Here is a 19482-nt window from a genome sequence, read left to right on the forward strand (position 1 = left end):
ATTCTCCCTCCAACCCTGCAAGGGATGGGGATCCCCATTCCTTTTTTTTTTTTTTTAATGTGATGACTAGCATTGCATGTTTGGTGGCAACACTTGCATACTCGGTCCTGATACTTGCTGGGACTCCTACATCTTAGTCATGGTCCTCACACATTTGGTTAAGGGATGTCAAAGAAAATACTGGGATAAGACTTAATGATGTGACTACCACTAGAAATGTAGAAATAGACATAGGAAAATAACATTAAAGGAAGTCTTATGATTTTCCTTTGTGAATTATATCAGTAAACCTTTGAGGAAATAAATCTAAAGGAATTCTAAGAATTCATTATATTATTGTATAACGTGACTTGATTGAACAATTAGAAACACTAAACATTTACACACTCTAATCAAACTAATGACTAGTTATCTGCACACTCACACAAACACATTCAACACTTGAAGTTGCAGAATTCAAGGAAGCATTAATTTAGTGATACATGACACTTTTGCAGGAAGCATAATGGTAATTCTCATTTAGATTTCTGGAACAGCAACAATATTGCTCTCTACATATAGATATATACATTTATATGTATATACATTAATATATGTGTGTATTATTTAAAAATTTTAATTGAGTCTGTGGTTTACAACACTATAATGATGGTTTCTCATCCACATAATTCCAATACCACACCCATCACCTAGATTTATTTTCATATTAAGCGAACACAACATTTATGGTAGGTGGAAGGCAACTTGGGGGTATTGTCAGAGAGAAGGTCACATTGGTGATGGGATTGGTGTTGGAACATCTGATGCTTAAATAAATTTTTAAATCACTGTGTCGTAAGAAAAATATCTTTAAAAAATTTTTCAGTCTTTAAAAAAACTAAACAAAAAAGTGAATACAAAATTCAGAAATAGTATGTTTAGGAATACTTAGTAAGTATATAAACTAAAATCATTAATCTAGTTAGAACAACCTCTTATTATAAATGTGGGAATGTGAATTTTATTGGTAGAAATAAAAATAACATTGCTGAAAATGATTTTTTGTTGTTTTGTGTTTCCACACCCAGTGGTACTCAGGGGCCACATGTGTTCAGGGGACGATATGTGGTGCAAGGATTTAAACCATTGTGGTGGCCACAGCCATATGCTAGATAAGTACCTTAACCTTTGTATTGTTTAGACCCTTGAATATCACTTTCATGACTCAAAATATTCTTTTTTTTTTTGGTTTTTGGGCCATACCCGGCGGTGCTCAGGGGTTACTCCTGGCTGTCTGCTCAGAAATAGCTCCTGGCAGGCATGGGGGACCATATGGGACACCAGGATTCGAACCAACCACTTTAGGTCCTGGATCAGCTGCTTGCAAGGCAAATGCCACTGTGCTATTTCTCCGGGCCCAACTCAAAATATTCTAACACCTCTATCAGCTTCATTGATAGTCACCCCTCTGAAGGGATTAAGTTTTATGTGATAGTCAGGGTTTCAGGAGTCCTTTTTTAATTCAACCCAAACCTGGATTTCTCAAGGAAAATGTTATTTATAATAGTCACAGAATCATCACTCATTCTACAACCACCAAGGGAAAAAATGAGCAGAGAATATACATAGAAAATATTTTTTTAATTTAATGCAGTGAGTATATAGTCCACATTACCATTGAATTAAAAGTCTGAAATTTGATAGAATGAAACAGAAATTAGTCATCTGTTAATGGTTACTATCCACTAGGGACATCTGAAGTTGTAGAATATCAGGCCTGCCCATAGACATTTGAGTAGACAATGTCGGCACAGAACATAAATCTCACACAAGGTCTAATCAAAATTTATGTCAGACCAATTATCCCATCAATAAACTTTCTGTAGTAATATCAACTTCATGGAGTATTATGTTTTAGCAATGAACAGTGATGGGTATAGAGATGTAAGTATGTCATTATAAATATGGTACGCTAAATAGAGCATATTGAGGTCAAGCCTTTCTGTAGAAAGGGAATTTAATTGACATTCTTTCAAGCATAGTGTATAAACAGATCAAAATATTTCTATCATAAGAAATAGTATTTAACAACATAGCTTTAAAATAAAAATACTTTAAAAATCAGCTTTGATGAGATTAAATTTATTTGTAAAGAATATTTTTTTAAAGAACTTTCCTTTATAGTGAAATATATATTACTTGCTTCTGGCTTTTCTATATTTTTCCCAACAATAACCCCACCTTTCCTAGTCTATTATTAATAAAGTAGTGCAAAACAGTGTCTGAAGCAATTTCAAACAAGCTGAATCCCCTACCAAATCAGGGAAGTAAGACATTCTGACCAAATTCTCTCTCCAGAGGTATGCTCCCTTGATATAATCGGGAGTTAGATACAAAAACTACTATAAGGAAATGCAATTTTTTTAGTACAGATTCTATAGTAAGTAGTGAAACTTTCAAAGGAAAATTACCCTCCTCATAAGCAGTTTATTTTACAAAATAGGTTTTCATGCATTCATATTAATCAAAAATGATTTTTTTCTCAGAAATGAATGTAATGTAACACTGGCATATCACTTAGCTCACGCATTCTCCTCTACATTAAAGTTTGCACTAATAACAAAAATCATAGTAAGTATTAAAGCATTTCAGTAACCTAATGAAAAAGCAGATTTTTATTTTTCTGTTAGATCACTTGAGAATAACTTTTGTTTTAGATATACAGAGGAATAGTCTGACACCAAAAGTCACACAGATTTAGTTACTAGTATTTTTGTCAACTGAATTGGGATACTGATTTGCCAGCATGGTACAAATGAAAGGAGTGGCATATATAAAAGTCAGATAGGCAATCATTTATAAATCTGGCAGTATTTATGTGTAGACTTGAGATTTTAAGGTTTTTTAATGGAATGATAGAAGGTTTGAAAGTTCTCTTTGTAGGATTTCAGTGTGAAAAATTCTCTTAAGAGGTGAGTGTACCTTCACTCAACAACTTCAAAGCACACTAGTCAAATCCAAATAATATGCACAAGAACGAGTATCCGGATTTGAAGGCAAAAATTTTGTTAAATTGAAATGCATCTGTTCTATTTTTCAGGTTTGGAGCTTTCTTCTCCCTTCTTTTTAAAATGTATAAAACATAGAAACTGTAATGGATTGCTTCTCAGATAAAAAAAAAAGTCACATTTAAAAAAACTTAAAAAATCAAACAGACATTTACATTTTATGTTGATCTAAGCAGCAGCGCTGAGCATTTAATCTAATATTCTGGTCCTTCCACTTGTAATTAGAGAAGTATGTAACTTCCAATATTGCTATTCTTACAGTTCTTGACCCAACGTATTATAGTATGATCCATGGCTAACAAATCGTTCACGTTTCTCTAACTGATTCTGTACAATGGAAGCATAATTTCAAAGACATACGCCTTTGTACACTATTTACAAATTCTCTCAATCATGATTTTTAAAAAGGCAAAATAAATAAAAAGCAGAAAGAAAGGAAATGCTGCTGAGGCTGAGGCTTTTTCTTTTATCTTCCCAAACAGATGCTGGTCTCCTCAGTGCTGGGAGTTGGCTAGCCCAGATTGTTTTTCTTCCTTTTACATGGGCTATGCGAAGGATCTGGTTTCAGTTCTTGGTATTGCACCTGTTTAAACAGAGTTCAGAGAAAGACTGGTCAGGTGGCCATTTTCTGGCAAAGGAAGGAAAAGCAAAGGAATGAGAGACTATGCTTGGGGGAAAACGTTCACTCTGGAAGCTGTATGAAATCTGCAGCTGGGATGCAGAAAACAATGGAATGATAGAGCTAGAGTCAGAAGGGAAATCCTGCCAGAACCTACATGAATACCCTGATGGGAACTTTGCTAATCAGCTGGGATCTTCACTGTGCATAATACATGACATTAGAAGTTAAGCCATTCCCATCTAGTTTGAAGGACTGGGTAATGGGGAGTTTGCGATTTATTTTTTTGTTTAATGTATACTTTATTTCCATATAATCGAAACACATCCCTGTGACCCTGCTTCAAGATTTCAATAAAATCATTTCTTATTTAACTCTGAAATAATAGTAGATGGTTGGTAAACATTCATCTTTGGAGATTTAAAAGGAGTAAGATGTACCGATGTCATCAAAAACCGGCCACTTTTTATTCACACATTTTCAAAATAATGAATCTTCAAGACTCAATTCAGTCAGACTATGCAAAGAAATATTGCTTCGAAAATATCCACAAGCACATTTTGCTTTGGTCATCTAATACACCTATTTCCTCCCCAGGAGTAATGATGTCTTCCCTTCCTAGACTCTGACCGAACCTTCCTCCGAGAACTGTGCCTGAACCTTCCTCCGAGAACTGTGCCTGACCGTCCTGGTAGTTTATGATTCAAACATAGCTCTCCAACCCATAACCCACCTACAGCCTGCCCACCCACACACGTTTTCTCTTTTGGTCCTCATAACTTCTTGAATAACACTGCAAGTGGGCTAAGTTCCTATATAGCCACATCTGCTACAGGCTTTATTAACTTCACCTGATTCTTCTAAACGCTTTTAAAATGAAAAGGATATAAAAGTTAAAACTTAATACCACACTACACGTAAAGAATAACAATGAAACCTACATACCACTTGTACATCTGAAGGAACTCTGGAAAGGAAGTCAAGTAGTTCATTGTTATCAATTGCATAAGGACTTCTAAGTTTTTTGGTAAATTTGTTGATACCTGAAAAAGCGAAAGATCAAACTTTATTGAAATTTTCAAAGTTTAGAGTTACAGAAAACATATTTCTGGCGAAAGTGTTGCAGAGATTTGAAGACAGGTGAAGCTGCCTTTTAACCTTGATAGAAACAATAAACCCAGTTTTCTCCTTCCTTTCTTTCCTCCCTTCCTCTCCTTTTTTCCTTCTTTCTTTCTTTCCCTCCTATGTAAGCTCCCCTCCTTCCCAACTCAGTGACTTCTATATATTTATTGGTGTCTGTCCAACAGAAAAGGCTTTTTATTTGAGAAACAAACGTACCTAGCAAAACTGAGTAATGCCATTTCTTGCCTGTCCCTCTGTGTCACTGTATTCAGGACTTGTGTTGTTGTTGTTGTTTTAAGCATTTGAGGAGATTTGTGTCTGTTAATATATAATTTGCATACAGCATTGTTAAGTTTAATTTTTTTTAATTTGCTGTAAAACACACTTATAGATCCAGGAGGTACATACAGGGCTAGTACAGAAGCTTTATCTGTGGGGTCTGACTTCTACTAACCACCATCAGGAGTGACCCCTGAACATTATACCAGGAGTAGTTCCTGAGTACCACAGGAGATGGCCCCAGAAACAGAAACAAAAATCGTCTATAAATCCAATATTTTGCATCATCTCTATAACTTATTCTCTAAATAGAAATTTGGTCATTTTCATTCATTTCACCATCACCTCCCCACTATTGTTATAACCACTAATCTGTTCTCTTAAGTTTGAGTTTAATTTTGTTTCAGATTTCAATATACAGTATCATTGTCTAGTGTATTTGCCTGTTGATCATTGTATGAATTTTTTGAAAACTGTATATTTAAAGTCTCTGTCTATAATTTTGTTTTTGTTCATTGGTGGGGGGCACCTGTAGTTCTCAGGTAACCATAAGGGACCAAGCATCAAACCCAGACCTCCTGCAAGCAAAGTTTTGAAATAATAATCACTTTTAAAAATGAAATTTTATTGCGGTAACAATAATTTAAAAATTGTCATATTTGTCCTATTGTAAGTACGTGGCATCACTACCAAGTGATGTCATCTAGTTTCATCTATTATCATGCATTTAACCCTCTACCATTTTCATCTACCCCAACACCCTTCCTTTGCAGGTGATTACCAAGGAAATTTATCTCTAAGTGTATTGATTTGTTTTCTTGTGTGAAACCATTCATCTTCTTTAACTGAATTATTTTTTTTGTGTGAAATCACTACCCTTCTCCAAATGATTTATTTTACTGAACATACCATAGTCTAGAATCAGGGTTCATCAACCCTTGGCTCCAGAGCCGCATGTGGCTCTTTTGAAGCTTTGCCTCAACTCCGACAGCTGCCACAGCTCCGACAGAGCTGATAGCAGGGGGTGGGAGTGGAGAGCCGTATCATTTAAATATTTTAATGGGCTATTAATTTGCACAAATACATGTTTTACATTGTGAAAAAGTTTTATTTTCTTCAGATCGACTGCTAACTGCACGATCCTGTATATAGCATTAAGATAAGACACAATGGATGCAGTGCTATACTTGTTTGAAATGTTGCCATGGTTTTGTGGCTCCCAGTTGTTTTTTTTCTTTCGGAAATGAGCCCAAATGACTTTATGTCCTAAGGGTTGCCGACACCTGGTAGATTCATCTACTACGTTGTTGCAAATGGCAAAATTTTCATAGTTCACCATTGAACATAGCATAGTGTTAGCTGTGAACTTTTAATATGTGAGCAGGTAGGGCATTTGCCTTGCACGTGGCTGACTTGGGTTCGAACCCCAGCATATCATATGTTCCTCGAGCCAGGAGTGATTTCTGAGTGCAGAGCCAGGAGTAACTCGTGAGCACCATCTGGGGTGCCCTCTCCAAAATGACTATTATATTATGTATAATTTCACTATAGTTACTTTGTTAAAAAAATTTTTTTTTACCAAAACTGGATGTTCATTGTTTTCAAGTGTTTATTCTAAGCCATTTGAGGTGACAACATTTTAATCCTTAAATATTTGTGTTTTTCTCTTAGGGAGGGGTTGTTTGTTGAGTCTGCTTTTGAGCCATACTTAGTAGTGCTCAGAGTCTTTTCCTGGCTCCATGCTCAGAAACCACTTCTGATAGTACTGGGGACCCATCTGTTGGGCTGCAAACCAAACTGGGTTCAGCAGTATGAAAGGTAAATCTTCTTATCCCTTGTACCATGTCTCCAGCCCATGTTTTTGTTTTGTTTTGTTTTGTTTGGGGTGAGGGGTTGGGCCACACCCAGTGACGCTCAGGGTTACTCCTGACTCTGTGCTCAGAAATTGCTCCTGGCTTGGGTGATCATATGGGATGCCGGGATCAAAGCAAGGTCTGTCCCGAGCCAGCCACATGCAAGGCAAACGACCTACTGCTGCACTATAGCTCCATACCTCTAGCCCATATTTTTAAATGGTTTTTGCTAAATATTTATGTAACTACAATTAATTTAATTATATAATTTGGTCTTCATTAAAGTTTATGTGACTAAGTCACCACCTTTACAGATTGTTATATCAGTAAGATGTATATCTTTGTATTTTATTCGTTATTGCTTATCTTTTCAGCTTTAATAGTATCATTGACATTATTTGTAAGCTTTGTTTAGTGATGATGAATATTTGGTTGGAAAACTCTATTCTTCAATTCTGAATGATAAATAACCAAATAGAGTATACTTTTTGGGAATTTTCTTTATATTTTATATATACTTTTATATATTTATATGTAGATACAAAGCATATATATTTTATTTATACTTTATATGTTTTTCATGTTTCTTCCTTCTAGCTCACAGTTTATGCTAAATGTGCTGATAATTTTATAGGAATTTCCAGGTGCATAAAACATGTTCTTCTAGTACTACTTTTAAGATTATTTATCTGTAACTATTTTTAGTTCAATTATAGTGTCTCTTGGTATAAATCATTTTGGATTCATTTACTTAGAACTCTCTGGCCTCCTAGGTAGAGATGTCTGTCTTTTCCTTCAAGTTAGGAAAGTTTTCAGACATTATTTCATCAAATAAGTTTACTACTCCTCTTGTTTTCCTTTTGGTACCCTTATGATCCAGATATTGTTATGCTTGCTGTCATCTCAAAACACCTTAAGATAATTTTAATTTTTAATTTGTTTTTCTTTTGATGCTTTGTTAATGATAGTTCTCCTGCTTTGTATTCTTGCTCACTAATGCATTTTTCAGCTTCATCTGGTTGGATGATGAAGTCTGAATGGAGTTACCTTGTAGAGGAGAGGAACCTTATCTTCCAACCTTGCTATATCTCTTGAGTCTTTATATACATGTCAAAAAAATCTGTTTTTTTTTTAAATTGCCTCAAGTTGAGGATCGTTCAACACTTATCAGTTACTAAACTGTATTTTGCTCAGTCAGAACTTTGATATGGTTTGCAAGACAAATCTTCAGGTAGCCTTTTATTAAATATGTGAAAATATTTTACGTATATAATGTATAAATATATTAATATAAAATGTAAATATAATAGAAATATATTTTACAATTTTAAGGATTACAATTTTTGAGTCCTAATGACTTCCAGGACATGATGTTTTTGGGTCTTATCTGAGTAACAGTTGAAAAATAGGGGTTTTAGAAGAATGCCTAATAACTCTCTGGGAGGTACTGGCAAGATGTGAGGAAGATAAGAAAGGCCATGTAAAATTCTTTGAAGTGCCTCTACAGTCTCTAGTTATGTGGCAAATAAGAATCCTTATCTTTTAGGTTGGAGGCCAAGGACCATCAAATAGCATCTCTTTATCTCTACAAAAATAGGGAAAATATCTCTGTGAGCAGTATAGTGCTCTGCCAAAAACAAACAAACAAAAAATAAAACAAAATAAACCTCTTTCCAATTGTTGTAATACCTCAAAGATCCAAGACAGAAGCCAATAAGATCAAAAAATTGAGATTGCTTATGAATAAGGGCTCAGTTATGCTGCTGACTAACACAGATGATGGCCTATACCAGGGCTTTGATGAGTCAATGGAAAATTGAACATATTATCTGGGATGGAACATGGCTATGACTTTACCTTTGATTGTTCTCAACCACTAGCCTCAGTGCCTGCTGCTCCTACCTATTTTAACAATGATGATGGTGATACCACTTCCATACACCAATCCCTGTACACACTAGAATTGTGAATATATGTTAAAAAAAATATATATATATATATATATATACACACACATTCTTGCTGATCCACCATTCTATGTGAGGCTTTCTGGACCTACTTCAGAATGGGAGGCAAAGCCACTCATCACTTCAGTTTAGGTCCTAGCACTCTCCATATCCAACCTGCACCATATTAAGGGCCTACAGCACAGCTCCTGATACACTTAGCCACTTATGCAGACTTGCATAAGACTATGCAGATCTTCTCAACAATACAATCTGCTCACAGTTATACTTCCTTATATTTAGTGACAATGAGCAGATAAGAAAAAGTGCAATCCTCAGCATAATCCCTCAGCATGTTCTAGGGTGTTTAATTAAAGATTCATCCTCAACATAGCAAAAACTCTAGAAAACCAATGGGAAAAACATAGTATGCCACCAACTGTGATTGAAAACAATATCATTGGAGACATAAACAACATCAGCCATCTCAGCAAATCCTCAGACAATGTCTTTAATGACACCATGAGCTCAATGAGCTCAAGGAAACATAGATACTGGTAGCTAGCACAAAAACGTAAAAGATTGAGGTTAAAAAAATACATACACAATAAAAAATGATAGGAATAAAGAGGTTGGTAGGTGTTTTAAAAATTCAATAGAAGCTCTGAATAGTAGGATAAAGGCAGTGAGAAAGGATCAAGAAGCTCCCAGATGAGGAGAAAAATACAGAAGGTAAAAACTAATATGAAAAGAAATGAACAGCATAGCAGAGAACTACAGGATGAGTTCAAGAAAAATAACTTAAATATCTGAGTCCCTGAAGAACAGGATAGCAAATGTGATAAAGAAACAATAAAGAAATCATTGACAAGAATTTCCCAGACTTGAGAAATACAGGCTCAAGAAGCTCAGATGGTCCCAGTGAAAATAGACTCAACTAGATATACACCAAGACACATTATACTTAAAATGGTAAAATCCAAATATATAAACAGAATGTTGAGTGCACCAAGATAAAAAAAAAAGAATTTACAAAGAAAAAAAGTCCTTAAGATTTACATCAGACTATCAAACAAGATTCTATGATTCAAAGAGGAGTACCTACAAATAAATGAAGACCTTACCAAGAATATTTTTTTTTTTGGAGTGGAGGGGAAGTGTTACACCTGGGGAGCTCAGGAGTTACTCCTGGCTCTGCACTCAGAAATCATTCCTGGCAGGCTCAAGGAACCATATAGGATGTCGGATTTGAACCACCAAACCACCATCCCTCCTGGACCAGCAGCATGCAAGGCAATTGCCCTACTGCTGTGCAATCTCTCCAACCCCAGTCAAGAATAGTCTATCTAGCTAGAATATAATTCATATTTGAAGAGAAAATACAGCATAATGAACATTCAAATTCCAGTTTTGCAAGAAATGTTAAAAGAGCTTCTTTAAATTTCACAACATATGCCATTGAGTATGACACTCACTAATGGAGCATATGGTTGCTCTCTATTAGATTAAGAAAAGTATATTAATTCCTAGACTACTAAGGGATTGTATACATTTTCAACAATGAATTAACATCTCCTTTATACTAATCAGTATATGTCTGATCAGTTTCCTATGGCTACTTGTATTTCTACATGAACTTGAGGATTATTTGTTCTAGTTCTGATAAGAATTCTATGATGCCTATTTTCTTCTTTAAGTCTGCTACTAGGCTTTATCTATTTGAGTGTTCCTATATTGGGTGTAAAATATACTCTTGTTGGATTGGTCCTATCATCATGTAATATCTATCTCCATCTCTTATTACAGTGTTTATTTTAAAATCTATGCATTATACAGCCATCCTATATTTTGATTTTCATTTGCAAAGAACAACTCTCTTTTTCTAGATATCTATAACTAGGATATTGTTCTACTTTATATTAATCTCATGGGTACTTCACTTTAATTTTTTACTTTTTACTGCTGTTGGAGTTCTGTTATTTTATATTCGATGTTGCTAATTTAGTCTTCATCTTCATCTAGTGGTCTACTGAATTCTAGTGTATTTTTCAGTTTAGTTATTGTATCCTTTTATCTTCTTTTGGGGTACTTTATTGTATCTTTTTCTGTCCACCAATTTTTTTTATTGTTGCAGTCCCCTCACAAAATGCAAATTGAGTTTTGAATTAGGCTATAGTGAAAATTTATAGCTTTACTACTCTGTCGTCTCATGCATTCCCCTTCTTTTAAATATTCTTTTGCATACTACTGAGTTTCCTATACTTCTTCATGTTGGACAACACATCTTCATTATATTTTTTGTTGTTGATGTTCCTTCTGAATTTGTCCATTCACATTCAGAACTGATGGGCATACCTCTAGGCTTTTTATCAAAAATCAGCTATCTATATTTTATTAAAGTTTTCCCCATTGTTTTATTCTTTCTCTCCCATTCCTTTCTTTGCTTTATATTACTGTATTGGTTTCTGTGCACTGAATCTAAGAGACATCTCGCTCTTCCAGTCTTTGAATATGTGACCTTGAGCAGTAGATAAATCTGTATATATACATATATGTGTACATATATATATATATACTCATACATACATAGTCTTATGGAACTTAAAGTGTATGCCTTGCTAGCCATTGATGCCAGGTGATCTTGCAAAAATTGAGTCCCTACACCAATATATAAGCTCCAAACTAGGAGATATTTACATAAACAAAAAGAGAACACAAAGATGGAATGTACAGGCCTCTTTCCTTAAGGATATGCCTTAGTTCCCTATCTTGGGCCAAGCCTTAAGTGAGGAGAAGAAAATATATCTCTTTTACAGAAAGTGTTGAATGTATTTTATTATGGCATTTAAAGAAAACTGACAAGAATGTATCATCTATTTTTTATTTGTTTCTTTTGATGCCACAGCTGACTGTGCTCAAGAACCAGTTGTGCTCAGAACATACTCCTGACTTTGTGCTTGGGTATTACTTCTGGAAGGGCTCAGGGAATCTTATATATGTGATGTTGGGACTTAAACTAGGTCAACTACATGCCAGGCAAGTGCTGTATCCACTGTATACTTACACAAAAATATGAAGAAAATGATATTTGTAAATATGTATAGAAGGGTATTATTTATACATTAAAAAGAAGACAGCAGGCCTCAGAGATTTGGGCATTTTCCAGTCACCCCTGAACCAGGGAATCCATTTACAAAACATCCAAAGTTGTCTATGACATCACCTGGAAGCAATTCTCTACCAGTGAAGACCCTACTGCTGCTCTGACATAGATTTACTCAAAAGAGTCTTCCCTTATCACTGAGAAGATTTAAAAAACAACAACGACCTGCGTACTGGACAGGGCTTTCTGCATTGCCCTTTAATTCTGAGTTGGAATTAGACGCCACTCCGCACCATCCTGACTTCAATGTAGGATATACAGATTCCAGGATCTTCAATACAGAAACAGGATACCAACAACAGAGACTATGAAAAATATAACTGTATGGGAACTACAGACAATGACCAAGATTGGACAAGCTAGTTTGCCTGGAGCCTAGAAATGGTCTTATGTCAGGAAACTTCAGGGGTAGGGTCTCCTTGTACTTAGGCCAAAAGTTTTTCCTTTCCATGACCCCCATACTTTGGTGGGCCCATGCAAATGATAATTGCCACTCTAACATTGTTTATACAGTGCTCCCTTGACTCTAAACCTTTAAGAAACCACTAGTAAAAATATCTGGAACTGCAAAAAAAAAATGGTTTACGTTAGTGTTAACATATATGCTTTTAATTACACTAGCATTCTGAGGGATAAAGAAGGGAAAAAGGGATATATGCTTGGGAACAGGGATGAAGGGAGGACAACACTGGGGATGATGGATATTCCCCTGATTCAATGTAAATATGTACCTAAAATACTACTATTAAAGATATGTAAGTCATTATGATAAAAATTGTGTTTTATTCAGAAATGTTCTTTGACTTACATGTATTATTATATTACATTAATTATATATTATGTTACTATATTATGTTATGTCAGTTTACCTCAATATGTTAATCAATTTTGTCTCTTGAATAAATTCTTCCAATAAAAAAAAGAAGACAGTCCATGGCAGATCATGGAGTAAGTGATATAATGTAGAAAAAGATAAATGCTATTTAACCTCATGTAGAATATGAAACCCTAAAACCAAGTCCATAGATACTGAACAAATTGATGGTCACTAGAAATATGAGCATGAGAAAGGAGAGTGCAAGGGGTGAAAGGTGCATATTCTCAGAAAATATATTATAACGATGTAACATACAGCATGGCAACATATGCACTTGAAAGTACTAAGATAGAAGATTTCAGATGTTCTCATTATAACAAACAATATTTCCATTTCAACTCCTTGACATCTTTTATTTTAAGCCTTACCTGCCAATATTTAGGCCTCATTCCTGGCTCTGCACTCAGGAATCACTCATGATAGATTCTGGGAACTACGTGGGGTGCTAGGGATTAAACCTGGGTTGGCCACGTTCAAGGCAAAAGCCTACCATTCTGACTATCATTCTGACCCCTGCATACTCTTTTTATAATTTTATTAATTTTGTTTGGGGGGGGTCACACCTGGCATGCTCAGGACTATCATTTCAATCCTGCATCAATTTTTTAAATTCATTTTCTTTTAAATTATAGGAGTTGGAATGATAGTAAAATGGGTAGGGTGATTGCCTTATCTTGCATGCTGTGGCTCCTTTCCTTATATGGTCCCCTGAACTTGTCAGAACTAGTAGTAAACCATGAGACTGCTGGGATTGCACCCTCCTTACAATTACAAGAAATTTTAGGTTAAAACTTGTAAAATAATGCTGTATTGACTTAAATGAAATTCTTCTAGTTTGGAATAGTCAAAAACCATGGCAATAAGCCATATACTAAAAATGACTGTTATTCATCATTTAATTCTTCTTTACTACTGAAAAAAAATGTACCTGAAGGATAAATTTAAGTGGAAGTGTAACATTATACAAAAAGTAGAAAAAAATGTCAAAATAATGTCTGTTTATGCTATTAAGTAGTGAATTTTTGGGCCAGAGAGATAGCATGGAGGTAAGGTGTTTGCCTTTCATGCAGAAGGTCATTATTTCGAATCCCAGCATCCCATATGGTCTCCCGAGCCTGCCAGGAACCATTTCTAGCATGGATCCAGGAGTAACTCATGAGTGCTGCTGGGTGTGATCCAAAAACCCAAAAACAAAAAAAAAGTAGTGGAGTTTTGTTTGTTTGTTTGCTTGGTTGGTTTTTTTTGTTTGGCAGTGTTCAGGACTTACACCTGGCTCAGTGCTTAGGGATCACTTCTGGCAAGACTCAGGGGACCACATATGGTGCTGCTGAGCAAAATGGCAATGGCTGCTTGCCTGTGTCTTACCCATTATCTCTTTGACATCTAAAAATATACTCTTAAATTTATAGTAATTTACTTAATTTCCCAAGCTTATTCAACAATTCACTGAAATTACCAACCATGTTCACCAACTGTTAAAAAATAAAACCCAAGCTTTATCGGATTATCAATAGACTGCTGAAAAATGGGTCATAAACTCGAACATTTTCATTCTTTTTCAGGGAATTTAGCAGAATACACTTTGGCAAGCATGCTTTTGGTCCCTGTCTCCTCAAATGAGACCCATGTCCAAAATTTTTGATTACTATTTCAGCAATCACCTATCACTAAAGGAATATTACTCTTGTTTCAATTCATTTGATGAAACAAGATTTTCAAACAAGCACATTCTCTAAAAATTACATATAAGAAAGCTGACCAGGGAGGCCACCCCAGGTTACAGAGCCAGATGTCTTCCACAGACTCTAATTTCTGGAGAAAGAAAACCAGAGGTTCACCACCCATCACAACTGAGACGGCAGACCTGACCCTAGGCAGGTTAGAGGTAATAAACCACCACACGCAGCATCTTTCCCTCATCCCTTCAATAAAAACAGCATCTGTTTTAAATATCAGAGGAAAGAATGAAAAAAGAGGGCTTGAACTTATAATGTGGAAGCAAGAATATGGTTTAAATGCCTCTTCCCTTGTATAATAAAAGTAATTTCTTAGATGAAGTACTTTCTTATTATGGAAGTGGACTGAGTGCGACACACCTGGCTATGCTCAAGATTTACTCCTGACTCTGTGCTCGGAGATCACTCTGTGCAGTTTGTAGGGACTTATGTGGAACTAGGGTGAGCTGGTTCAGCTGAAAACTAGGGTCAGCAAGGCAAATGCCTTACTCTCTTCTATCTAGTCCCTGAAACACTCTCCTTACAATACAGATGTTAGTAAAGGAAAAAATAGGGCCAGAAATCCATAAGGCCATGGGTTTGACCCACCCAGGTCATATGCTCCACCCCATCTTCAGAAATACTGGGTGACTGAGATCCCCCCACGCCAGATGGGTCTTCAGGGCCATGCCTGGTTAATCGGGCCCTGGGGGGAGGGGGGGAGAAATTCCTCCCTATGCATCCACAAACTACAGAGGCAGGGCTGCAGCCGGAAGACTCCACATGCCAGTTCTTCTGTTTCTCTTCAGCTGGTATGTTGGGGGCTCTGGGCAGGACAGCTAGCCATAGGCCCCCTGGGCTGACCACTTAGTCCAGGGGACTGAGATTCCCCACCCCTACCCCAGACTGGACCCCATTCAGGAGTTCTCTTCTTACTATTATTTATTTCCAAAAGCGTGCGGGTGCATTTGCACCCGCACAACATATATACTTTTTAACAACACTGAAAAATATTCTTAATTCTCAACTGTTTTTAGGAAAAAATATGGAATTCCCTAGATGGAGGATAATATTCAAATAGGTCTCTAAAATCAGTGTATATGTAGATGTGACTTCCTATACAGTGGTCCTCTCTGCCAAGCCTAATCCATAAACAATTCATCTATACAATGTATATAGCCCCTGTGATATATTTCCCCTCCTCCATACCAGAGCCCCTCTACTTCCTCATCTCCCAATCCGGATTCGTTTTCTTCCCCTTAATTAACCCTCTTTACCCTCAGTTCTTTAATTTGTTAGGCACCAAGACCGACCTCCTGCCCCAACAGATTCTGCCCTTTCGCACACCCCTACAAAGCTCATTATTACTCCTTAACTCTCCTACCCCCAACCATCAGTACCTCACATTTACCCATTTTAACTTCAGTACTACACAGTTCTAATCACAGACCAACGTTGTGCATTGGATTTAACAACCCCTATTTCAAAAGACATAAAATGGACACATATGTCTTTTGAATATTTTATGTGTATTTTCTTTAACAGCTATAACTCTTTCTAAATATTCTTTTACTGTGATGATTCTACCCACTGTTTATCTTGTCTTCTCTTTGTGAGCTGTTCAATAAGGAATTTTGGTGGAAGAGTCCCTCAGTTTAATGCTTATGATTGAACCATGTCATGGGGATTCTTGGACTTGTTCTTATGGCCCCCATATGCACCAATAATGCTAAGTGGCATTGTTCCTTGTTTGCATTGACACATTAAAATGGGAAAATACTATACATACAAATAAGTTCTTATCTAATAGAGATTTGAACACACAAATCTCGTAGTGCATTGGGGCCTTACACCCTGAACATTGATATAATGACCTGGCACAGGCCTCAGAAGAATGGGCATCCTCCATTCACCCCAGAATCAGGGAAGCTATCTACAAAACATCCAAGGTCTTTTTATAACAACACCTGGAAGCAATCCTCTACCAGGGAAGACACTATCACGGCTCTGACATCGACCTGCTCAAAAGAGACTTCCCTTAACACTAAGAAGACTTGACAACAACAACGACCTGCTTACAGGACAGGGTTCTCAGCATTGCCCTTTAATTGTGAGGTGAAACGAGAGGACGCTCTGCACCATCCTGACTACAATATAGGATATGCAGATTCCAGGATCTTTAATACAGAAACATGATACCTACAACAGAGACTTTGTGAAAAATAAAAGTGTATTGGCACTACAGACAATGACCTGGATTGGACAAACTAGTTTGCCTGGAGCCTAGAGTTGATCTTATGCTAGGAAACTTCAGGGGTAGGGTCTCCTTGTATTTAGGCCTTTCCATGTCCCTCATATTTTGGTGGGCCTATGAAAACAATAATTGCCACTCTAACACCATTTTTACTGTGCTCCTTTGACTCTAATCCTTAAAAAAAAAAAACCCACTTAAACTTTTGAGGTTAACTTAAACTAACATGCATGTGCATGGAAATGTAAAAAAGTACTTCGCCTTCAATGTTTAAGGAGTTATATAAGTTTTATGTCTTTAGTTTGCTTTGTGTTCTGCTAAGAAATATTATGTACTACAATCTGGGGACTGGAGGGACAAAGTAATTGTACATGGGTTCTGTTTTATTTTTCTTAATGTTCTTTGGCTGAAAGTTCAAAGTTAAGATATCAGCAATGGGACTACTAAGAATTCTGTTCATGGGTGATTATCCTTCCACTGTAACTTTACCTTGTCCCCTTTCTTTGCATCTTTGTTCTCATAATTAAAAATAAAAAACTAATAAAAATAAAAAATAAACGGTGAAAAAAAAAGAAATACTGGGTGAAATCCAGTTGCCTCTGAATATGATTGGCTACTCTTGAGCACTCAGCACCTTGGGCTCCATGGGAGTAAATGGTTGAAATAAATCAAATTTTAAAATAATAAGATAATAATCATTTTCCATCTTCCATTATCAACCCAACATAAATGCTAATGATAATAATGGAAAGAGTCAGAGAACTTGTTTAAGGAAAAATGAGATGGCAAAAAGAACAGGGAGCATGTGTGGTGCTTACCATTATTGTTGGAGTCCTCACTGGATAATGGACACTTTTTTTTTGTTTTGTTTTGTTTTGTTTTGTACTGATGGAATGTTTCATTTTCTTTTTTTCTCCATTGCCCCCCAAATCCATGATGAGAACCTCTAGAAGGACTCTGCCCACTTTTGGAGTATTAGGCTTTTACCCCAGTTTACTACTTTTCTCTTCTTCAGACCAAATCACGCAAACTTAACTAGCTAGGCCTACCTCCCAGTTAGAGGGGGAAATTAGGGAGACACCTAGACCAATCAGATGCAAGACTACTAGATGGTAGGATAGGTACATAGGGGACCACATATTCTAGCAGCCCTGGGGGTGAAGGAAGTGGATATGGGAGATACGACAAAAACAGAGGTGAAGGTAAGACAATTTGGTGATGGGAATCCCCCCTGATGTTATGTAAATATTTAACTAAAATATTATTGTCAACATGTAAACCACTATGATCAAAATAAAAAATTATATAAAAAAAAAGAACAGGGATGTAGGAATCTTAAATTTTCAGGGTTTGAAGACATCAGAGCCCAAACTCATTTTATTTTAGCATAATCCTTTAAAAATCTTTAAAAAATGATAATATACTTTTTTATCTTTTGAGGTTGGGTCAAGTGTTGGGACATACTCATTGGAGCTCAGAGGATACTCCGAGTATTCATGGCAAGAACCTTAATTCCTATACTAGCTCTCTGGGCAACTCTTAGACCAGGCCACTTTTAGAGTTCACACCATTTTTGGTTATTTTTATTTTTTTATAAGATGTATCCATCTTAGGTGTATATAAGTCAGAGCAGTAAGAGAATTTCATTTGTTCCTATTCTTTTTTCCTCTATATATCATGAGATGCATAGTTTTATATGCTTGTTGATCTTGGAGAATGAAAATTAAATTTTTAAATTATAAATTTTAAGTGAGGGGAGAATAAAAACCAAAACTATAAAAAAATACTCAAACAAACTATCACCTAAGTAAAGCATAAGAACAAATAAACTGTTGCCATGTAAAGTTAGTATATTAAAATTCAGTATCCAAAAGTAATACATGGTTTTTTTTCTGTTTTGCAGGCCCATGCCCAGATGTTCTCAGGGATTACTCAGGGATCACTCCTAGAGGTCTCCGGGGGACAAAATGTGTTGATGAGAATTTAACCCATCAATATGCAATGTGTAAGACAAGTGCCTTACCTACTGTACTATCTCTCTGGCTCCATAATAACATTTTAAGTGATTCTGGCAGAAAATTGCTATCTCTCTGGCTCTGATAATAACATCTTAAAAGTGAGTCTGAAGAATTCACACATAAAACAGATTTCTTGTTCCTAAGCTGCCTGTCAATACCAAGGACCCTTTCCCTGCATGCTAAAGGTGACCTCCTAAGCAGGCGGCCACATACAGTGCCTTGTTTACAGACACTTCCACAAGATAAAGTACCACAGCACACAAGCATATTGTCCTAAATGCACCGTATGGATCAGAATGCCTCTGTTTACGTATAAGTGATGAAAATAAATCAGAATAATATCTAGACAAAGCTACACTTTGATATATGAAGAATCTGCACAACTGCATGTTTATAGTATGATGGAGCCCATGGTGCCAGATAAGAAAAATGCATTTTGCAGGTCCACCTAAATCTTTATCCTGTTGTGATTTTTAACGGACCTGTCTCTTTTCATCATAGAATGGCTTCATGATCATAAATATAAGAAAATACTGACAGTATAACTCATTCTTTAAAAATTGTTTGTTCTTAGCAGTGAAGACAGTTTAAA

The 19482-nt window shown here is 36.0% G+C and overlaps 1 protein-coding gene across 1 annotated transcript in view; it reads right to left on the bottom strand.

The window, feature by feature from the left end:
* Positions 1-1747: 1747 nt before the first annotated feature.
* The window catches only part of MCTP1 (multiple C2 and transmembrane domain containing 1), a 397320-nt gene continuing 379585 nt past the window's right edge, over positions 1748-19482 (bottom strand). The window contains exons 21-22 of the mRNA XM_049769129.1: positions 4612-4709; positions 1748-3630 (exon numbers count right to left, since the gene is read on the bottom strand). Coding sequence (XP_049625086.1) covers positions 3559-3630; positions 4612-4709 — 170 coding nt within the window. The 3' untranslated portion in view covers positions 1748-3558. The remainder of the gene's footprint in view (positions 3631-4611; positions 4710-19482) is intronic.

This window comes from Suncus etruscus, chromosome 2 (assembly GCF_024139225.1).
Source record: "Suncus etruscus isolate mSunEtr1 chromosome 2, mSunEtr1.pri.cur, whole genome shotgun sequence".
NCBI lineage: Eukaryota > Metazoa > Chordata > Mammalia > Eulipotyphla > Soricidae > Suncus > Suncus etruscus.